Source organism: Drosophila simulans, chromosome 3L, assembly GCF_016746395.2.
Source record: "Drosophila simulans strain w501 chromosome 3L, Prin_Dsim_3.1, whole genome shotgun sequence".
In the NCBI taxonomy this organism is placed as follows: domain Eukaryota; kingdom Metazoa; phylum Arthropoda; class Insecta; order Diptera; family Drosophilidae; genus Drosophila; species Drosophila simulans.
The window spans coordinates 13,353,094-13,373,880 of NC_052522.2; the positions used below are offsets into that span (position 1 = coordinate 13,353,094).

Sequence of the window (20,787 nt, forward strand, 5' to 3'; positions counted from 1 at the left end):
CTGGACACTGGGCCATTTATGAGCTGAGCTGAGCTGAGTTGAGCTGCAGCTAGACAGACCCTAACTAGTTGGCCAGCAAAAGAGTCGGCGGAAAGTGCCACAAGCTACATTTGCAATTCTTTTAATTAAATTCCGCGAGCGCAAAACAGTGGAGTACGTTCCAGCACGTCGCTATTCTCATTCTGCCAGGGTAATTTGAAATTCCAACTTAATTTCCAAGTGGCAGGAGGTGGGGGATGTGGGATCCCAACACGTTTAAGCTTTTAAAAACCACGCTAAGCGTTCTGGGAGCGGAGGAACCCAAAAGCCGAGACACAAAGCATTTATTAATTGTTATTTATTTTTATTGCATTTGCGGTCACTGGCAGCAGGACTTCGTCTGTCTGGGGACGAGCTCCGCGGTTGGAGGTGTCCAAATTTGGCCAAGAGAATAACAGATTTTCTTGCTTGAACAATGATTTAACAAACTTTAAGACACCTTTAAATGCTATTGATATATTAGTAGTTGCTGTGTCATCCTATTAAATTCGTTTTGAAATAATAAATACAAATCCTGTAGAATTGAGTTAAAGGCTTCTTCCCCGTTTGCTCGCTGTTATTTGCCTGTGTCACTCTAACTAATAGCGTTTCCTGAGGCGTTTTTACCTCTGCTTCCACCCGACTGTCTTTCTCCATTGTCTTCAGCTGCTACTTGAGTTGCATTTGTAATTGCACTTCACTTCAGTTCAGTTCGGAATAGTTGGGTTCAGTTCGCGACGCGCGTCTGCAGAACAATTGCTTGCCCACCTAAAAGCTTGCTACAAACGGAGAGACAAATTGATGGCATGCTTCATTGCTGCCCGATGCTTGCCTCGTCTCTCTTCCCGAAAATAGCCAACAAAAACTGAAACCCACTCCCGAAAATACCCGCAACTGCAACTGATGTCTGCAATTAATTATCGAAAGTGGGCGCGGTCGTCAAGTGGGCGAAAGTAAGTGACTGTGCATGGAGCACGGAGTCGAGCAAGGACTAAGGACGACGCGCCGGGGGGAGGAGGAGGAGGAAGGACTACGGCTCCATGGGGTAATCAATGTAAAGAGCGGATATATATTTTGTTTGGCTTGGCCAGAAGTGCAGCCCCATTGAGGCCAGACACCGACACGGTTTTTGTTGCAGGTGTAAATAATTGAAAGATAGTTGCTTCTGTAATTAAATACAAAAGCGTGCGGTGACTGCAGCACCCACACAATCGCAGTCAATAGATTCGCACGGGGATATGGCTGTTCATTAGGCGAATGGACTTACGGCTCTGTCAGGACACCGAACGACGTCACTTACCTGGAAAGAAACAAAGCAAGAACAGATGGGGGATGTTTTAATTAAATATTTCGTATGAAATTGAAATTCCCGCCATATCCCTACGACTTCAATTAATCATCCGGGCAAACAATAAATGAAATATATGAGTGTAAATAGGAAGAAATTTAACGGCGCCGCAACAATGCGGAGTAGAAAGCGGAAAATGTCCATAGCATGCCGCGTTTCCTCGTATCGTGTGTCATGAATGCAAACACAGCAAGGGGCAGGAAGCGGCCACACATAAACAAGTGGCACAGGCAAACAATCAAACAGAGCCTGTGGCACGGGGCAATAAAAAGAAGCGAACGAAAGCGACACTGAGCTGCCGGATAGGAAAACAAATTAAAACATTCCTACACACACACACCACACACACATTCACGCTCTCCAGCTGGGAATGAAAGAAAGCAGTCCAAGCTGGGCAAAGTTGTAGGCGGTCCGCCTAAAAGAATGCCGGGACCAGGACGAAAACAAAGGAGCCCCGGTGGAGCCGGCGCTGAATTGAGTCGCTCTCTAGGCTCGTTGAACAAAATCAAAAGGACATTCATTTATAGAGTTGCCTGCTGGCAGCCAGAAGGACCTGCCGCAACAGTTGCAAATAAATTCTTGTGCCATTTGTTGGCCAGCCCGCTGCAAATATGAAAGGAGCGTGCACAAGGATATACACACACACAGCAAAAAACTGTTGCATACCGCACGGCGCACCGTTGCTCATTTTATGGCTGGCTGCCTGGCTGGCTGACTGACTGGACTCCAGCCCGCCTGCCTGCGCATTGTTCGAATGCCAGGACTCGCAGGAAGACCCAGGCCCACAAAAAACAAAAAAAATGAAGAAACCCAAAAAAGAAACCCCGCTTGGCTGCAAGTTGGGCAAATATTTGTTTAAAAACTTTACGTTGAAATGCATTTGCGGTTGAGTGCCAAACGTTGCCTGGCGATGATAGAGAGAGTGCCGAAAAAAGCAAAGTAAAAGGAGCGGAAAGCTTGAAAAACTGGCTCCGGGAAAAGCCCGAGTCAATGCGGGCAAATTGCTTTTGAGTGTTTTGGCCCTAGACAGCAAACACTGGGAATGCACCCAAAATGGTTATCTACCTCCGAAATATGAATGGGAAATTCTTGTTCGCCACCAGGATTGCACAAATCTTCAGGAGATCCTAATGAAACCACTGATGATGGATAACCCACAGTGACTCCGCCTGCAACCCGAAAGCAGTTTATTAATACATCCATTCGAGTAGCTAAGATTGTTCCTACTGCTGCTGGCTGGCAAAGAGCAAACATTGCCTACTTTTTCCAGTCCTGGCCAAGTAATCCCAGTCGGCAGAAGCCTGCCATGCATAATAAACCGAGCTTTACATCGTTAAGCTGTCACTCAACTAAGACGATGCCTGGCACCAAAGCCCACCCAAATGGCACTACTCAGCTCGATCAATATTTGCACGAAATTTAATGTATCAATTAAAAATTATGAAGTTTACTAATATGTAAGAGCACGTTCCGGAGATTCCGGATCCCGGGTGGTCGGCATTAGTGCGCCACTTGGTATGCCGGAGCTTTTTTGTTATTGTATAATAAAATGGCAAAGGCGAGGCCGTCGTGGAGTCGTATTTGGAGCTGTAGCCACGAGCCAGGGGCCACAAGGACAGGGCCAGAGTCCAGGATCTGTGTTTACCCAAGGATATTGCTGTGCATATTGAAAAGCAACGAGCAGCGGCAGCCAGGACGATGGGTCGGTCTTAACGTTCGTTCCTTGGTCAAGGCATACTTTTGGCCCTCTCGCCAGCACTCGCCTTTACTCCCCGTAACCGTAAGCAATTATGCGACCAGCCTCCCTCGTCCTTTGGCCAGGATGTGTATATGTGGAATTATCGTCAGCGGCAGGACTTGCATCTTAATGGAAATGGATTCAACGGCAATTAACATAAGCAAATATATATACAATGGGTTCGCTTGGGCTCGTATCCTCTCGTGTGTGTGTGTTTGTGTGTGCAAGGATGTGCTGTTCGTACGTGAGGGCGGTGCTGCGGTTCAGGACATACGTGGCCTCTCCTGCAGACGCTGTAATGGTCTTATCATAAGGTGGGCGGGCTCTTTGTGGCCGTTATCCCTTCTCCACAACCCCGCTCTAATCGTGGCCGTGTCGAAGAAAAATGGCTCTTTTAATTTAAATGCAAACACGTTTGACTCTGGCCTCGCCTCTCAGTTTGTGTGTGTGTGCTATGTGAGGATTTATGTGATAATCGTTTAAGTGAAAATTTAATTGCATACTTTATGGATGGGTTTTTAAAAGATTGCCCGGGCTTAGGCTTAGGCTCGGCCCAGAGTCACATAAAGCAAAATTTATGTAATTTTTAAGTAAGCCCCGCAATGGCTTCGGAAGCCAAAAAGAAAGGCAATGACGTTGCGTAGGCTTAATTCCCATTGTAATGACAGTGCGCCTAAAAGTGTGCCATAAATTTCGGCGCAAGGTGCGGCACTGGCAACGGGGCGTATGAGATATGAAGATGGAAGCCGGGCGTTTTTCTTCGTCAGGCAGCTTATACCGCATTAGACTTGCAATAGCAAATATTTGTAATTGCCTGATGCCTCAATAAGCCACGCATCCCGCTCCACACAAACCCTGGCATCTGGTGGCTATAATTATGCACTACAGGAATTACGTGCAAATAGCCGAAAGGGCAGCGACTGGCCGTTATTAATATGTATTATTAATATTTACTCAGGTCCGACGGGCAACTGCCACGCCTCCCTCCTATTCTCCGCCCCCCACAAAGATGAAAGCTTAGCTTGTAATACATTTCGCTTTAATAATGTGCCAACAAGGGTCCTGGTCCGCTTTCTTTCGGGGGTCCTGGCCTCGTGTTTATTTTAATGTGCCCCGGTAATTGCTTGACCAAAGGATTTTTTAATTAAAAACGTTGTATGTACATGCAAAAGTGCGCTGCGCCCCCTACTCTCCCTCTATATTTGGTGAAATAATGAAATTTTTATTATTAAAAAAGTGGCTGAGCAAAAGCGCGGCTTACACGGCGGATGGTTAATATTTGCTTAGGCAAGCCAAGCTAATGCGCACAGAGTATTCCCTCACATTGTTATCCGCAGAGTAAACTGGACTCTGGCTGGCATTTCTTAATTAGCCAAAGTTCGCTCCGCTATCAATGAAGATTCATATCGCGGTGTGTGTGTTTGCGTGTGTGTGTGTGTGTTTGCCACCCGGGAATATTAATTTCTCGACCCCATCCCTCCATCGTGGCCAATCAATTTGTTAAGCTCCTGGCCGGGACACAGCTGTGCAAACAGACACCACTCAGTTGACCAGTTTAGCTGGCTGGCCAATAAATTATGCGCCATCGCCTGCGCCTAGGCTTTAAAAAGTAGCGAACATAATTTCTGCAACTAATCCTGCGGCAGTCGCATTAATATTTATTCAAAACAAATTTATGGCCATAGAATTGGCGGGGGGATGTATATGTGTTTGCGTGTGTTGGTGCGATTGCATCTGTTGTTGTGACACATTAATGCAGAGAAAGCACACAGCTAGGAGTCCGGCTGACTGAGCGGACAAATGTCGCACAAATTAAAATCAAACGCTAAGCTGGGGCTTAATTTAATTATACAAAAATAAAATGTCAGTAACTCAATTAAATTTTAATACAAGAGCGAAAGAGAGAGGGCAAGCACTCTGACCCGCAGGCGGTCCAACGTTTTTTGCTCTTCTGACCAAGAGCTAAGCTAAACTAACATTGGGCGGCAAAGGGGATGTGGGAAAGTGGGAGTCCGGTCTCGACCCGGGCACAGTAAAAATAAATTTTCATTTGCAATTTCAATCAGCGCTAATCCCTGGCCAAGCGCATGCGGCGGCCTCATCCTCATCCGCCTTCTCATCCTGCTCCCGCTGCCCCCCAAAACTGGAACCCCTCTGGTATTGCGTGATTTTTGCAGGCCAACTGCAGGCGTGGCTAGTCCGGAGCTGGCCGAAGCTGAAGCTGGCTTAAAAGTGCAAACAAAATTAAGCACGTACGCGCTCAGTCCGCAGCTTGGCCCGAGATTAAAGCTGTCCAAACTGCGTGAGACACAATATATCCTTATCTGCAGGGGACGAGGCGCGGGGCAGGGGGCATGGGGCATTGGGCACCAAGCACCCCTGATCCCAGACAACAGTCCAACTGTTGTTTGCGACAATAATTCTCAATTTAAAGTGGGCACGAAACCGAATGGCAACAAAGCAACAAAGCGGATGGTTCTTGGCCAGACCTAATCCCTTGTCGATTAAGTAAATGCCTGCAACGTTTGTTTTCCAGCCAGCAGACAGGGACACGGACCTGGATCTCCGCAGTTCATTGGGATTAAAAGATTCCATTGTGAAATTCGTTATTTGTTGCGCCCAAGAAAAGACCAGGAGCAGGACCAGAACCTCACGACCAGGACAACTTCTGACAGTCGTCAAGGAGCTGCTGCTGTTGCTGCCGCTGCCAGTTTAATGAAAATTGAAGGACGAATTCGGAGGAGCAGACCAAATGTATGCAATGTAAATTTCAAACAGACAGTAGAGCGGCAGCGCGCCAAGTTTTGACAGCTGTCAAGTTTTTAGCGGAAACAGCCGCGAGTCTCATGAAATATTTATGCCATGGCAAATGTGTTGGGTAAAATTTTAATATCTATCTATTGCATAACTCTATGGAGTACTCCGCTCTTCAAACCGCCTGGCCCTTGGGTAATTTATATGCTATTACTAATTTTGGTAATTTCCTTAATGTCCTTTTGGCCGGCTTCCCCTCAAAAAGGAAGCGAGCCAAGCTGGAATAACAAGAGACCGGCCCCAGGGCGCTGATAGTTGCTTTTACATCCTCACACAAGGGGTTTTTCAGTGGAGGGGAGGTGCTTGCCAGGACGATATAGATTTGCGGGCCATCCCAAAAAGTACGCTGCATGTCTCGCCTTGCTCTTGGGCAGGTTACCCCACATGCACACCATCACCCCCAAATTTTGGCTTGCCGTATGTTTGATAAAAGTTCAAAACCCTGAACTTTGCGCATGTTTAAACAACGCAAACGCAAAAATGCTGCTGGCTATTTTAGTTGCAGGTTCCTTCACAGTCCTGGCATCCCCCTTTCCCGCAAATCCTCTACTCCTCTGCTGGCCCAAAACCCGGCATTGTTGTTCTGCGAAACTTCCCTGTATGTCCTCGCATGCAGCAGTGTGTGTGTGTGTGTGTTGGCCGTAATGTTTCGTTACAGTTTCGTTGGAGGGCAGAGACTGTTTCGCACACACACACACGCACACTCGAACACTCACAGGATGGGAAAAACAACGAAGGACCGAAAAATTTAATCTCTTAAAAAGTGTCTAGGCTATGCCTCCCGTTTTAGTTTCACTGCCTGATACGGAAATATTGTTTGTGACGCACTTTTGGCACTAATGTCTGCCGACTTCCGTCTTTAGTTTTGCCGGAGGTGCAGTGCCCTAATGCTTTTTAGCAGCTTTTTCCTTTGCCTTCTTGTTGGTAGTTTCGGGCTAGCCAACTTGATTACAGTTGATAGTTTTGGCCAGGGCTTGTTTGGGCTTCAGCAGCAAGTTTTGCTCTGTGCCCTCTTGAAAGTCGAAAATGTTTAGACTTAGGCCGAGAGAACGCTGTAAAAGTTTCTGGCTTTAAGTAAGATTGCATATTCATATTGGACATATCTGAGCTTCCAAGACGACATTACTCATGCAACGTTGTTTTTGTTCCCCATCCACACACACTCACACATTTAATTTATATTGCACTTATAACTTTGCATATAAATTTCACAAGCAGCCAGTTACTACTTTGCATACTGGCTGGCGCCCCCATAAATAAAGCGCTGCCCCCGCCTATCCCTTCCGTTTCCCACTGTCTATTAATAATATCGTTTGAAGACAAATTTCTTACCAAACGCTAATGACATGCCCAAACATTTCCGTAAGTCGTTATCACAAAAGCAAAGTCATTATTATAATGCCATAGAGCCACAGAGGGAGACCCTAAGCACATCATCTATTCACCAGCAAGAAAAAAAAAAACGTTGACATAAATACAATTATAGATTTTTCGCTGTGAAAATGAAGATGAAAATAATAAAATTGAACAAAAATTGATGTCAACTTTTGGCCGGCAAAAAAGCGGTTCATGAACCAAGGGGCCCGAGAACTTTAAGATGTGGGATGAAAAACAAACTCGGCAACGACGACGGCGGGAAAAGGAGCGGAAACGTCGCCATTAGATGGAAAGAAAAACTGCTGCGCCATTGAGAATTGAACTGCGGGCTTTCAACTTGGCCCAAACCGCTAAGGGAACGAGAGAGGCGGTGGGGGGTTGGAGCTGAGGCGGCGTAAATGACAAACAAACAAGCCAAGTCCTTGGCATCGTCCTGGGCGCAGATAAAAAGAATTGTCAAAGCGCCTTAAAAGTATGCATTGCCAGCAAAGTAAGCTGCAAAATCGACAAGTACAATGCTGACAGGCAATTGCTACAGTTCCAATACCCAAACCCCTATACCATTCCTTCGCCCAGCTGTTGTTATTGTAATAATAATATCGATTCCTGGGGCGGAGAGGTATAAAAGTGTCCACAGTCTGTGCAGTCTGGTCTCTGGTCTCTGCCCTGCTTTTCCTTTGCCTTGTCATCGCCGATTCCGCCGACCATTCGCCGGAATTCGTTAATAAAATTTTATTGAAATTGTAGACAAGCGGCGAAAAACTGACGACGACGTGCAAAACAAAAACACCAAAGAGGAAACGAAACGAATCCAAACGAAACGAAACGAAGAAATTGCAGAAATCGAAGCCGCGACCAAGGGAAAGAAAGAAAACCAATTGTCATCATTGGCACGTAAAGCGGAAGAAGGCTGGGCCGGCTTCCCTTTTTGGCTTGAAGTGTTTGGCTTGGTTTCGCCATCCCCAACCACCACCACCCCACTGATGTGTGATAGAAATCTAAAGCAGCCGTCTCTGTGGGGAATTTTTTGAGGGAGAAGGAAACCCTTTGCTCCTCACCCCCCTCACAGTCTGCCTAAATGGAAGGCAAATGCAAAAGCCAAATGGTTGACAGCGCCTCAAGGTGTATGCAACAAACAAAGCCAAGCAGAGCGGGGAGTTTCCTTAGTCATTTCCTTGAACTTTTCCCAGGGTTCCGAGTGCCGAAAATCACGTCAGCATTCAATTTCTCCTGGCCAGTTCGTGTGGCTCATTAAAGTTTATGCGGCAGACGAGTCTGGAGGAGCAGCAGAAGGATCAGTGTAGGAGCAGGAGGAGCGGGATTGGCGAATTGAAGTTTGCTCATCATTCGCTGGTACCAGAACGTGCCCATACATTGATGATGCTGCGCTCTGCAAGCTGCCAAGCTGCTTCGTTCATGTTGCCGTCGTCGATTCAATAAGGTTTGGGTTTATGCAAACAGACGTGCATTAAATTAAGTAGCCGCCGCACTGTACGTAGCAGCAGCAGTCCGATGCAAATGCAGTGCGGCACGTAGTCGAAACAGACGAAGAAATGCAAAAGACAATGGGGGACCATCAGTGATGATGGAGCTGCAGCAGCTGCGAGCTCACAATGTTTCGCAGGAGGACTCTCCTCCGGAGATAAGGTGGCAAGGCAGCGGAGTCACCTGCAAATGTTTGCCCTTAAGCAAGTCTATTAAAATTGTTTATAACACGCTCCTGCCGGTCTGTCTGGTTGGCTGGGAAAGACAGACGCAGCTGCAGCACTTTTTATGTTGCCCCACTGTTTTTCGGAAGATGCAACACGGCCCGATGTCGTTTTTAATGATGCACGCGCATTCTGACACAAAAAGGCCGGAAGTTTTGTGCTTTTAGCTGCCATGACTCCGTTTTATGAGCGGAAAGGCCCCGAAGAAAGCCATTACCAGTGATTCTTTTATGTGGCAAGGAAATGCGAGATTTCTCTCTTAAAGAAGTTGCAATGCCAAGACATTTCGCTTCAATTTCCGGCGACTAAAAACCGAAAATTTATGTCCACTCCGCCCTGAGTTAGCGCTAAGAGGGTCGGGGTCCTTCGATGGAAGGGTCCTGGACCATGGTACGTGATGTCAATGGCAAAACAGGTGCCACAGCAGGCGAAAAGGTGGCAAATCCAAAATTATGCTATCCTCTGGAGAAGCGAAAGCCGCTCCCCTTCGTCCCCGTGTGTGGGTTTTGATTGGCAACACTGCCGCGTGCCAATTTCGCTGTCAAGATATTGAGCGAGAAAATTAGTTTACCGAAAAACGCCGATGCCCTGGCCAAGTCGAAGGCGAAGGCCTGTGATGAGAGGGTTGAGATGGGTAGACCTGTCTGCAGGCTGTGGCAGGAATTGTATGGGGCAGGCGTTGTTTGGATTTGCCGCCGGAGCGAAATTGAAATTGATGGAGCCTGAAAGCTGAGAGGGTGGGCTCAGTGACTAAGCGAGTGGATATCAGATTGGCTGCAAATCAATATTAAGACGATGTTGGTTGGGATGGCGTAGCCACCCTGTGCATATGTCTAATATGCTAAACATCGAGCATGATTTAGTAGTGGATGAGTCGACCAGGATTTGCCGGTCTACCCATGATTTATGTTTCTTATTCGGAGGGTATACAAGATGCACAAAAGTTCTAAGCTTCCGATAATTAGATGTGCAACTTCCTTCCGGGAACTTGCATTAATATCAATGATTGCCATCACCCCAGGAATCCCAGGGTACTAAACGAATGCTCTTATATAAGTATTATAATACGTGATTTGTTCATGAAAATATCGCTGCCCCTTTTTTTATCGGGTAAATATAGATTTTAGTTAATATGCAATCTATTAATGTAAATATACCAGTTTAGGTGGCTTAAAAATCCACTTACAATCTTTCCAGCACACACAGTCCCATGAAATTTCCCCCCCTTTCTTTTAAAACGTCTAAGGTGGCGGTGCTTGTTATTCGACCATTTCCACACAGGCACGACAGCGATTTAAAAATTGCTTAAACGCGCACATAAGTACGCTTTAGAAGGAAGAATACAATACAATACCCACATCTAACCAACACACGCACCCATCCACACAACAACTAACAGCAAGAACAAGCAGCCAAAACACAATCAGGTCTGTCCCTCCGCTCCCGTCTCCATTCATCCAATCCCGTCCACCTGCCACTCCGATTCCCCACTTCCATTGTTAGCAGCTGCTGCACATTAGAAATTCAACTTCGCCTCGTCTTCTTTTAGGCGCTGAGCAACAATGGCGTGTGAATTAAAATAGAAAGCCAGGCCAGAACAGCATCGCTCTCTTGGTCGTCAGCTTGACGCTTCAAGGTGTGCGTGTATGTGTATGTGTGGGCGTCGCTCAAGCGTTAAGAAGAAACTCCCGGTTCTCCCACACCTTCATATAGAAAACAGCAGCCTCAGCTTTGCCCCATGTTGGGCGCCATTTTTTTATACGGCACACCATTGCCGCACGTTGGGCGCCATTTTTGTCAAGTCGCATTAAGGCAGCGCGCTCATTCGACTTGTTCGTTCTGCCCGTCGACTGCTGACGAAAATTGAACGGCCAGCAGAACGAAAATTGTTGTATAAATAAAAGCATAATTGATGCGAGACACACACAGACACACACATATACATATATACCGAGGGAATGAAAACAAAAAGCAAGAAGAACAACAACGGCAGCAGTCGCACAACATTCGACGCTGGCAGTGGCATATGGCATATGTTGCGTCAATCCAGCCATGAGCAGCGCAAACAAAACGACCAAGGAGCCGGCAAAAGTAGGAGAAGAAAAAATTGAGCCAGCGAGCGAGCTGCGCGCAAAAATGTTTCTTCTTTTGCATATTTTACGGCGCCCGTTCTGCGAAATGACTGCGAAAACAGGTTTGATGGGTTGGAAGGGAGATGGAGGTGGAGGTGGAGATGGAGGGGGCATTGCTCCGCATATCATTTTTTGGGACAGCGCGGACTCTCCTCGTATTTATCTGCCACTCGGCTATATGTGTGCGCGTTGTCAGCTTGCAGATTTCTTATTTCTTCCAATCTTTCCTTTTTTTTTTTTTGGTTGCTGGCTTCAGCTTCACATGGCGAGAAATTAATTTGAAATTTAAATGCGCACCAAGCAAGATGGAAAAGAATGTCTTTGATGATGATGATGATGGCGATGACTGCGTTCGCTGGGAACATGTGTTTCTTCCCGGCAAGGTGTTCTGGCTGGCTTCTTTCCCCACCATATTGGCCAGTATTTGTGGTTCTACCGCCCATTCCTCCACAGCTGAACAAACAAAAATAGAAATGCTAATTGACTAATTTATTCGAAATTCCAAATGCTGTCAAAGGTGCGGGACTGTTGTGTGTGTCCTCGTTTCCAGTAACTCTGTTTGCAAGTTAAGAATTTATTCACTGGAGTTTCCTACGTTTTCATTGCTTTTCACCGGGTGTGACAGTTTTTATTTTAAATTCTATTTTCGCTCCTCATTTTTTTTTTTTCCCGACTGTTGCTATGCATGTTGCGCGGCTTTTGCGCTTCGTCAATCAAAAGCATTTAGAAGCAAAGGCAGCTTTAATGCATGCGCGCGCTTTCATTAACAAGTGTTCGGGCCACGCCCACTTCTAAGCCGCGCCCACAAGCACGGACAGCAAAAAATCGCATCAGCGGCTTATGCAAATGGCAGAGTGTTGCTGTGTCTGTGTGTGTTTGCGTGTTGAGTGAATACGAAATTATTGTTTACAACTGTAAACTGTAAACTTTTTTTCGCTCCGTCTCCCCACACAAAGTGTGTGTTGGTATACATATACACTTTTTTTTTGCATTTAGAAAACGTTTGCCAACCGCACTTAAAGCGACTTATAACATGTTGAGTGCCAAGAGATTAACAAGGGAGCGAACGTGTGAGGAATGGGACGGACTACTCCATTCTCGTCCTGGTCCAGGTCCAGGTCCGCTCCTGGTCCATCCATTTTAGCCCTGCAAATTCCTTTTTAATGAGCGCTTGGTCCGTTTCTGGACCGGGGGCGTTCATAAGCTGCTTAAGGTTTGGCGTAATCAAAAAATGTTCTTCCCCTGCATTTCTCGTTTTTTTTTTTAAAAGCTTTCTGTGGTACATCAACATGAAAGCCAAGAGGGGAATCGAAAAGGGAGCAGTAGGAGCAATGGGGTAGCGGTGTTGGAAGTGGACTTTGTTAAGCTTAAAATTAACTTGCGGTTTTGTCTGGCGCAACTTTGACGCCTGCAGGTAGGCAATCAATTCGGTGCCGCACTAGAGGCAACTACCCCGCTCTGTTAGCCACATTGCACTTGGCCATATAATTAATGTATATGCCGCGGCTGAGGAAAAAGCGTAGAATACTTACGCTGCGTGGCAGCTAAAAATTTTTATACAACACAGCAGCTGGCGTCGTTTTGCGCTAATTACCACTCCCCCCTTTTTCCAGCCACAACGCAGTCGTAATGCCAAATTGCAATTACAGCCGAGCAGAGTGGGCTAATAGGGGGTGGGTGGCCCAGGCAGGTGGGCTGGGGGCAAACTGACATTAAAATGCTTAATGCAGGCAGGTATACGCTCTTAAAATTAAAAAAAAGCAAGTAGAAAAATGTACAACTTGCTTTGCCGACGCCCCCAAACGTCTGTCGCTCCATTTTTTCTTGCCAGAGGAGGGCAGCAATTTGCCAGCGTCGTCTTTTGGGGAGTCCTGCTCATCTTAAAAATTGGCCAGGTGAAAAATTGCAGCTGTGTGTTCTTCGCCAGGGGCGTGGCAGGTCAAGGGGCAGGGGGCAGGGAACAGGGGCGGAGCAGGTCAGGTCGGGCATTTCAAGCGTGTAACGCTTTGGGCAAAAGGTGAGAAATGGGTTTGAGCCACATACCGGCGTAATTGGAGGTAAAGTGCAGTTGGCTGTAGGCCTCCAGCGGATATGCCCCCCATTTTCTATTCCACTAATGCCTTTGCAAAGGGTAGACAAAAATTATGCTAATGTTCGGGCGGATAGCAATTTACACAGATTTCATCTTAGATTGAACAGATCTCTTCCCTTTTTCCGCTCCAAATTTTCCAATCGATACCCCACCCGTACCCATTGAAATCGCTGCGGGCTATGCTTTGATTTGCTGTATATCGACTGCAATCAGCTATAAAATGTGACGGTTTTGCGCTGTGAAATTGAAATTTACTTAAGCCGCTCTGTTTGCACTCGCCTTCGAATTCGAATTGGGTTCCTTGTACCGTCATTATTTGTTTGTTTGCCTCACTTGCGGCTATATTTTTGAAGTTTTCACCCAGTGCGTATTTGTTTGGCCACGTCCGTTTGTCGAATGTGTGTGCAACTTTTGGCCAACGGCAAGTGTCAGTGGTTTAGCTACCCCAGCAGTTGGCACAGTCAGTCTTCACTGTAATTATCCTTGGCAGCAGCAGGAGGAAGCGTCTGTGCATCATCATCAACTTCCGCCTAAGTAAACACATGATTTCTCGGCAAGCGCCGCGGCGTTTGTTTAAAAACGCATCTAAATTGCAAATTAAGCAACAAATTTCATCAACAATATTTGAATTTGAATTTAAATGCGCCAACGAGTTGTCGAAGGAGTTGGAAGCACCAGCAGCCCGCAAACACACAAAACCCAAAATGTAAAATTCGTTTGCTGAAAGAGTGAAGAGCGAAAAGGGACGAGAATGAGGATGCGGACGCGGATGCGGATGAGGACTTGGTTGTGGATTTGGTTCTGGTGCTGGAACTTGGGATTGAAGGAGGCAACTTGGGACTGCACTGACTGCCTGCCTGGCTGTAAACACCGAAAATACAACAATGGCAGCGTTTCAGCCACTACCACTCCCACACCCACCCACTTCCCCCAGCAGCTGGTTTGTGTATTTGCTTGTTTGTTTGTCAAAAGAAGCAATTTACGTGCAAAATAACTCAAGTGTCATGCAAATTTCATTTATTTTTCGCAAGCACCAAAGCAAGAAAATAGAAGAAACGCACGAAAGACGAAATAATTCCCGGGCAACGTTGTCATAGAGCTAAAGAAGAGCCTTCTATACGGTTTCTTCGCTTTCTTCTATATAGAGCTACATAGCTTCGGCCGCAATCTGAGCTATGTATGTGTGTGTGTGTGTGTGTGGTGGGTGATTCCTTACAAAATTCGGGCATAATGAAGTCACTTGGCGGGAAACCCACGTTGCTACGGGCTTCCTCGGCTCTTATGCCAAAAGCTATTTTGATTTATTTTTTCATTTTCTCTTTTTTTTTTTTAGAAAATTAGAGTAGAACGAGCTTCTTGATTTGCCATTGAAGTGCGGCGTAAAAGGAAAAAATAATAATACGGCATTTAATTTAATTCTAATTTTATTTATAAATCATGAAAACTTGGCCCGAGCAACGAGCGCACTTGTAGCTTAAATGAAGTTTGCTAAGTACTTTTCAACGATGAGAATAAGGCAACAACACCAAACTCGAGAACAACAACCACTTGAGTACGCATACTTCAGGTTTGAAATTTCATTATTTTCATATTATTCGCACACAAGTGCCATCAAGGAGCGATGCCTTGCCCGGGACATAAAAACACAATTTTCTAATTTCGAGAAAGCGGCGTGGAATATACATTTAAAGTTGTTTATCCCCCGGGTGACTTAGAATCTTCTACTTACCGGCATAGTTTGACTTCCGTGTAGGTTGGTTATTGCTGACTGGGCCTCCTGCTGCGAACCAAATTTGACGAAAGCGCAGCCTGCAAATAAAATACAGAAAAGTTGATTAGTAATAGTGCTTGAATGGCCATCGAGGGTATTTATTTTTGTATATCAGACTTATTTCTTTGGTACGGCCAACCACTTGACACTCCGCCACTTGTGAATATTTACGCAGTATTGAATATTAAATTTAAAAATCAGTAGGCATTCCATAAATACCGATACGAAATCGCGTGAGTGAAGAGGTCAGATGCGGCTACAGCTGCCATTGGATCGAAATGCAATGTGAGGGGCATTTAAATAAAATTTTAAGTGCAATTAAAAAACATTTTTGCAAGAATCGCCTCGTGCACTCTTGCATGAAAATCAACATCGACATCGGAGGCGAAATCAGCGAACATCCAACGGCCATTATATAAAAATAATAGTCGGCCTGTGCTGCCTGGTGGATATGGAATGTAAAATGTAAAATTCAAACTGAACCGAAAAATATACAGAGAAAAAAGAAAATATTCCGCTGCACTTGCTCGCTCATTATATTGTAATTTGTGTGGGTGCCAGCTGCTGTTGGGGAAAGGGGATTACAATGGGGGGCAGTGGGAGCTGTTGAAGGGCCCGGCTTCAATGGCATAATTATTAAAAATCATTTATGCTAATTTAATATACAGTAATAACCACAAAAAGTAAGGACCTTCCACACCGCGCAAAAACATGCAGCAGTCGGGGGAATCGAAAAGTGCGTAGTGTGGCCGGAATAAAAGGGGCTTATACCACATGTAAGCCGGTGCTCGAAAGCGATTTAAAAATGTGGTAATACCCGATGGCTTCGAGCATTGTTTTACATTTGTAAATTGAGAACAAATTAAGAGTGTTTAATGCGTTCGCATAGACAGCATGCAATTATAGTTAGTTGCAACGAGATGTTGCACAGTGAGTAAACTGATATGTTAACTGCAAACCAAATGAATTTTAGATACACAAACGTATCCAAATCATATTTAATTAATCCAGTTCAGTGGAATTTAAATAATATTTAATACACTCACACTAATGGTCGAGGATATCTGTGCCGCTTGGTAAATCTTCAAAAAATCTGTATGTGTGCATTCACCATCCACCTTTTAACCCCGCCGCCAAGGAATTAATTAAGGCCTAGCTTAACCCTTGCTCTACGGCTCTTCATCTGTTGTTTGTGTGCTGTACGCAAAACATCAACAATGCTGAAAATTAAGACCCTCCAGCTGGGAAAGCCTTTCGGGGGTTGGGCATCCCCGGTCGGTAAATTCAGGAAACCCTGCGAAATGTCTAATTCCCGAACCCTCAGCGCATCGAGGGTTCGGACAGGATGGGTGTCCAAATTGCGGCTTGGGCTCTTGCCGTTGCTGTTGCCTTTTGTAGTTGACGCTATTCTAAAGGGGCGTGATTGGGATGGGGGCAGGGGCGCGGAAAAACAAATCCCGCCTAAAACCATGCAACATGCGAGCTGACAAGCCGAAAGGCAGACAAGCACAAATTTCGCGTGCAAACAACGCGAAGAGCAACAGCGGCCAAAATGGAGAAAAAAAACCTTAAAAATGGAGTGGGCTATAAGGGAAAATTCCCTTTTATTCGCCTTGTTGCAAATGTACAAAAAATAAAGTGTAAAAAATTCAAGTGGATTTTTGTTCGGCCCAACTCGTCGCGACTCTTGTGTATTTTATGTTTTGTGTGTTGAAGTGACAACAAAATCCAGAATTTTTCCCGTCCCAACCGAGCGTCAGGGGGCGGGGATTTCGGGGGGCTGTGGAATGGCAGGACACAAGAGTGCAAATCAGCGCTGCTAAGCAATAAAAAATAAAATATTTTGTTGCCAGTTAATCCACACAGCTGAAAAATATAAGGGAACAACGGAACAAAAAAAGAATGTAAAAAGTTAAAAAAACAAGAGGCAATTGCTAAGCATTTTTGTAAACTTAAATCAAAGTTGATTTTCCTTTTACATTTTGGTGTCCTTTTTTGTTTCCTTTGTATCTGTTTGTTTTTTCGGTATACATTTTGGGATGGCTTTTTTCGGCTCTATGTGAAATGTATTTTTCTTGGCATAACTTTTGTGAAAAGCAAACTTTGCTCGGGGGCGGCGGACTTAAAATGTTCGAACACCTCTAACAAGAGAGACCCAGAATGATATCAGAAAAAGCTTTATAAATGTTTCCATTGTTCCATCACTTGGCTGCTCGCAAGTGCGTAAGTTCTATATCTCATTTCGTATTTATGGAAAAGTTTCAATCTACCAAACTTGGACATTCATTAGCATCTTGGGCAAACAGTGTGGGTTCCTCGTCAGCCGGCTAATTGTGTGTCTTTGAGTGAAGTTCGGCTCCTATCTAAGTTGACTTTCTCGGGAACCATTTGATTATTTACCCTTTGCAGGCGGTCGCTCAACATTACGGATAATTGTCAAACTTGGAGTCATTATATTAATTAAAAGCAAATTAGTCAGCGAAAGAGGTGAATCAGACTGAGGATGGCCAAGTCCAAATCCAACTCCATCGCAGTTGCTCGACTTTGCTTTGATGTGGAGAAGTAGGATGAGAAGGGAAATTGAATCTACATACAAATCCAGCGAACGGACAACACTTTTTACAATTAGTGCAGGACGACAGGTTGCAGGACAACACACTCTCTCACCTCCTTTCATTCCTTGAAAGAGCTAACAAAGTGCAACGCCTTAATTACTTAACGGCCAGGAGAAGGCAGGCTGGAGATGATTCCTTGATTCTCGGCAATTAGTTGAAATTAAAATGTGAGCAAGTGCGCCAAGTTTTTAGCGTCTTGTGCAACTTCCGGTGAAGCGTGAAATGACGCAGCTGCAGGATCCGAGGAGCCGAGCCTAATGACACTTTTTAATCAAATATGCTAATGCTAATGCGAAAGTTGTGTTGTCATTAAAATCATAGTGAGGCAAAGTTGTCGTCTGTCTTCATTCCGGCAAGTCTCTTTAAGCTCCTTCACGCACCAGTTTGTTTTAATCACCAGCTTTCAGTTGGCTTATGATAAAATTGAAATTTATCACGATGCAAAGTCCACCTATAACCTATGCCATTCTTTTCCATCTGCTTGACCCTAATGGGTAAACCTTTGACTTTCCCCAAAAAAAGGGGAATTGCTGCGACAATTGAGTTGCACCAGATTTCGGGGAAACACATGCGATTAAATTTATGGGAGAGCAGCTTCATGCTCGGCCACAACTTGCACATTTGCAATACAAATTTGCAATGTCATTAATGTATGGGAAACCCCAGTGCTGGACAGCCACCACCGTGTCCAGCCAAAAAAAAAAAAAAAAACGAATGCCTTGCCATGAAAAATCGCCGCCGGTCAAACACGTAACCAAATTGTGCAGAGCATCGGCGGCCGGAGAAGGAGCAGCATGTGGAGCAATAGCAGCAGGGCCAGCAGCGATGGCAGCAGGACATCAGGACTGCCGAAGCAGCAGCTACAGCAGGAAACAAGGATAACGAGCGTGTTGAGGCCCCTCCCCCATCACCATCCCCCTCCATTTCAAACCCCCTGCAAATGGGGTTTTGGTCGATATGTTGGCCTTGTCGGTCGCCGTCGCCGGGAGGGGCAGGCTCGTGTTATGGCCGGGCTAGGCCAGCCAGTATGCCTCCTGATGTTGCCGGCTGCACTGCCACTGCTGCATGGGACAAGTATTTTAAAATCCAATTAAAAACGCCCTAGTGGGATTTTTCAATCGCTGCCGACCAGGATGGGAGAGAAAGGACTGCCAAGGCAGCTGGACAGGCATCAGCATCAGAATCAGCAACAAAGTTGCATTAAGCGCGCGACATTCGCTGGCCACCGGTCGCGTCATAGTCATTTGTTGGTAGTATGACTGGATGGCAGGATGGTAGGATGCCGGGCTGGCTGGCGGGATTGCCATGGATGGCATTGAGGTGGAGTTGGTCTATGGTCCCAGGACCTCGTTGATGGCCATTGCATGTTTGCCTCTTGGGCGCAAAAGCGTAGCATGAATCTTGTTAGCCAACGTTTACGCTTATTATGCGATGGCAAGGCTATCGAATTTGTTTGATGCATGTGCAGGAGCTCCTAGTTCTCTCGGAAAACTGGCTGGGAAAACAAGGCAGTGAGTGCACCGGGGCTAGGATATGAAATGGGTGATATGGGGGATAACTGGGTCTGGGTAGCAAATTGCATTTGCGGCATGACACTCACAGTTGAATGCACCTCGGGAGATGGCAGAAGAAATCAAATAAACTCATCCAAATGCAACATATGATGTCCGGCCAGGTAGCTAATGTCGTTTCAAACTATTGGCGCAGTGGCCGAGGAGCATGACATGGCGTTCGTATACCCAAAAACTTTGACCAGCATGTCTAATCAAATCTGTCGCTGGCAGAACTTATCAATATGGCCAACTACGAGCTGCAAAACACAAACACACAACTGTGACCAGTTGACCAGTCCCCCAACTGGATGAAATTGAACTCTGCCAGGCATGAGAGGTCCCAGCACTTTGCATACAAATCATATAGACTTTTTGGAGTGTATCCCAGGACACACACTCTAATACTGGCACCAACACGTTCTCTGAATGCCCAATGGGACCATTATTCTTGATTTTGGCCCAAAAAAAGGCCAGTGCGGGGGTGGTGGAGAAAACTTTCGACTACCTTTTGCCAGTTGATAAACAACAAAACTTTCGGCCCGCCAGGCCAGAGGCATTTTAAGGATTTGCAACTTCAGTAAATAACATTCAAGGCCGGACTCTCGGACTTCACATGCGAATTCATGGAGCAGTGGACTTGGTCGGAATCTCGTATGCAAAATAGTAGCTCCCCATACGTGTAATGTGATATATTTTTTACCGAACCATTCCATCTGTGATGTGGCACTGGCACTGCAGGCCAAATTAAATAAAAATCAGTGCCCTGAGTGAACTCAAATTGCAATTTCATAAGCAATTTGCCACCGGGCAACGTGCATCCTTCTGTCTTTTAACTGGATTCGGTCACTTTTTCTTGTAAGGCTCGTAGAAAATGTAAGCAAAAAGGTCAAATGAAAATTACATTTCAACAGGGCACAAATTCGGGGCTAACATTTAATAGATGAGAGTGAATCGAGAGATGTGGATGCAGGGTCTGAAAATGCTGACATTTTTATAGCTCCGTCGAGAGTTGGCTGGAAAGTATGTTCCCTCTCGCTCTATCGCCGTGCGAGTGTGCGTGTGGGTGTGCGTGTGCGTTTGACACACAATAAACACCAATTAAGAAAATAATATTTTGTGTACACACATACACAGAAGCAAACAAATGTCTCTGGCAATTTGAAAAGCCAGCGCCAAAGCGTTCGTCTCTAGTTTTGTACAAGTGCTGTGCAAATAATGCACAAAAGTATTCTACAAAATGCGAACAACAAACAAGCGAGCAACACCACAAACACAGCAGCCAGCTACGATCCGAAAGCGAGAGAGCCGAGGAAAACCTATAACAAAAGCTGAAATATTATTGCTTTCGGACCGAAAAACTTCTTCGTTTCAGTGGAATCGCCCCAACCAAGCACCACCACCTCCCCCACTTTACAGTGGGTCTCTGGGCCTGAAGTCCGAGCCAGCTTGTTATAAGGCATGTTGACAAGCCTCTTTAACAAATGACACCAACAGACGAAGAAGCAGCCATCCTCGGCAGAACAAGCCAAATAGTCAGGATTCACTTCGTCCTTTCCCGCCTTGCGCCCTTCGTTTTGTGTAACATTTGTTGGGCGCAGCCGAAAAATGTTGCTGTTCTTG

General features: G+C 45.6%; 1 protein-coding gene across 14 annotated transcripts in view; it reads right to left on the bottom strand.

Annotated features, from left to right (window-relative positions):
• Positions 1-20,787, bottom strand: part of LOC6737975 (CUGBP Elav-like family member 4) — a 263,089-nt gene that overhangs the window by 33,532 nt on the left and 208,770 nt on the right. For 13 of the 14 annotated variants that reach the window (XM_016169627.3, XM_039292972.2, XM_039292971.2 and 10 more), the window contains one exon: positions 14,958-15,037. In XM_016169627.3, coding sequence (XP_016031748.1) covers positions 14,958-15,037 — 80 coding nt within the window. Of the gene's footprint in view, positions 1-14,956; positions 15,038-20,787 lie in introns of those variants that run through there. The other variant, XM_039292979.2, reaches the window with a different exon arrangement.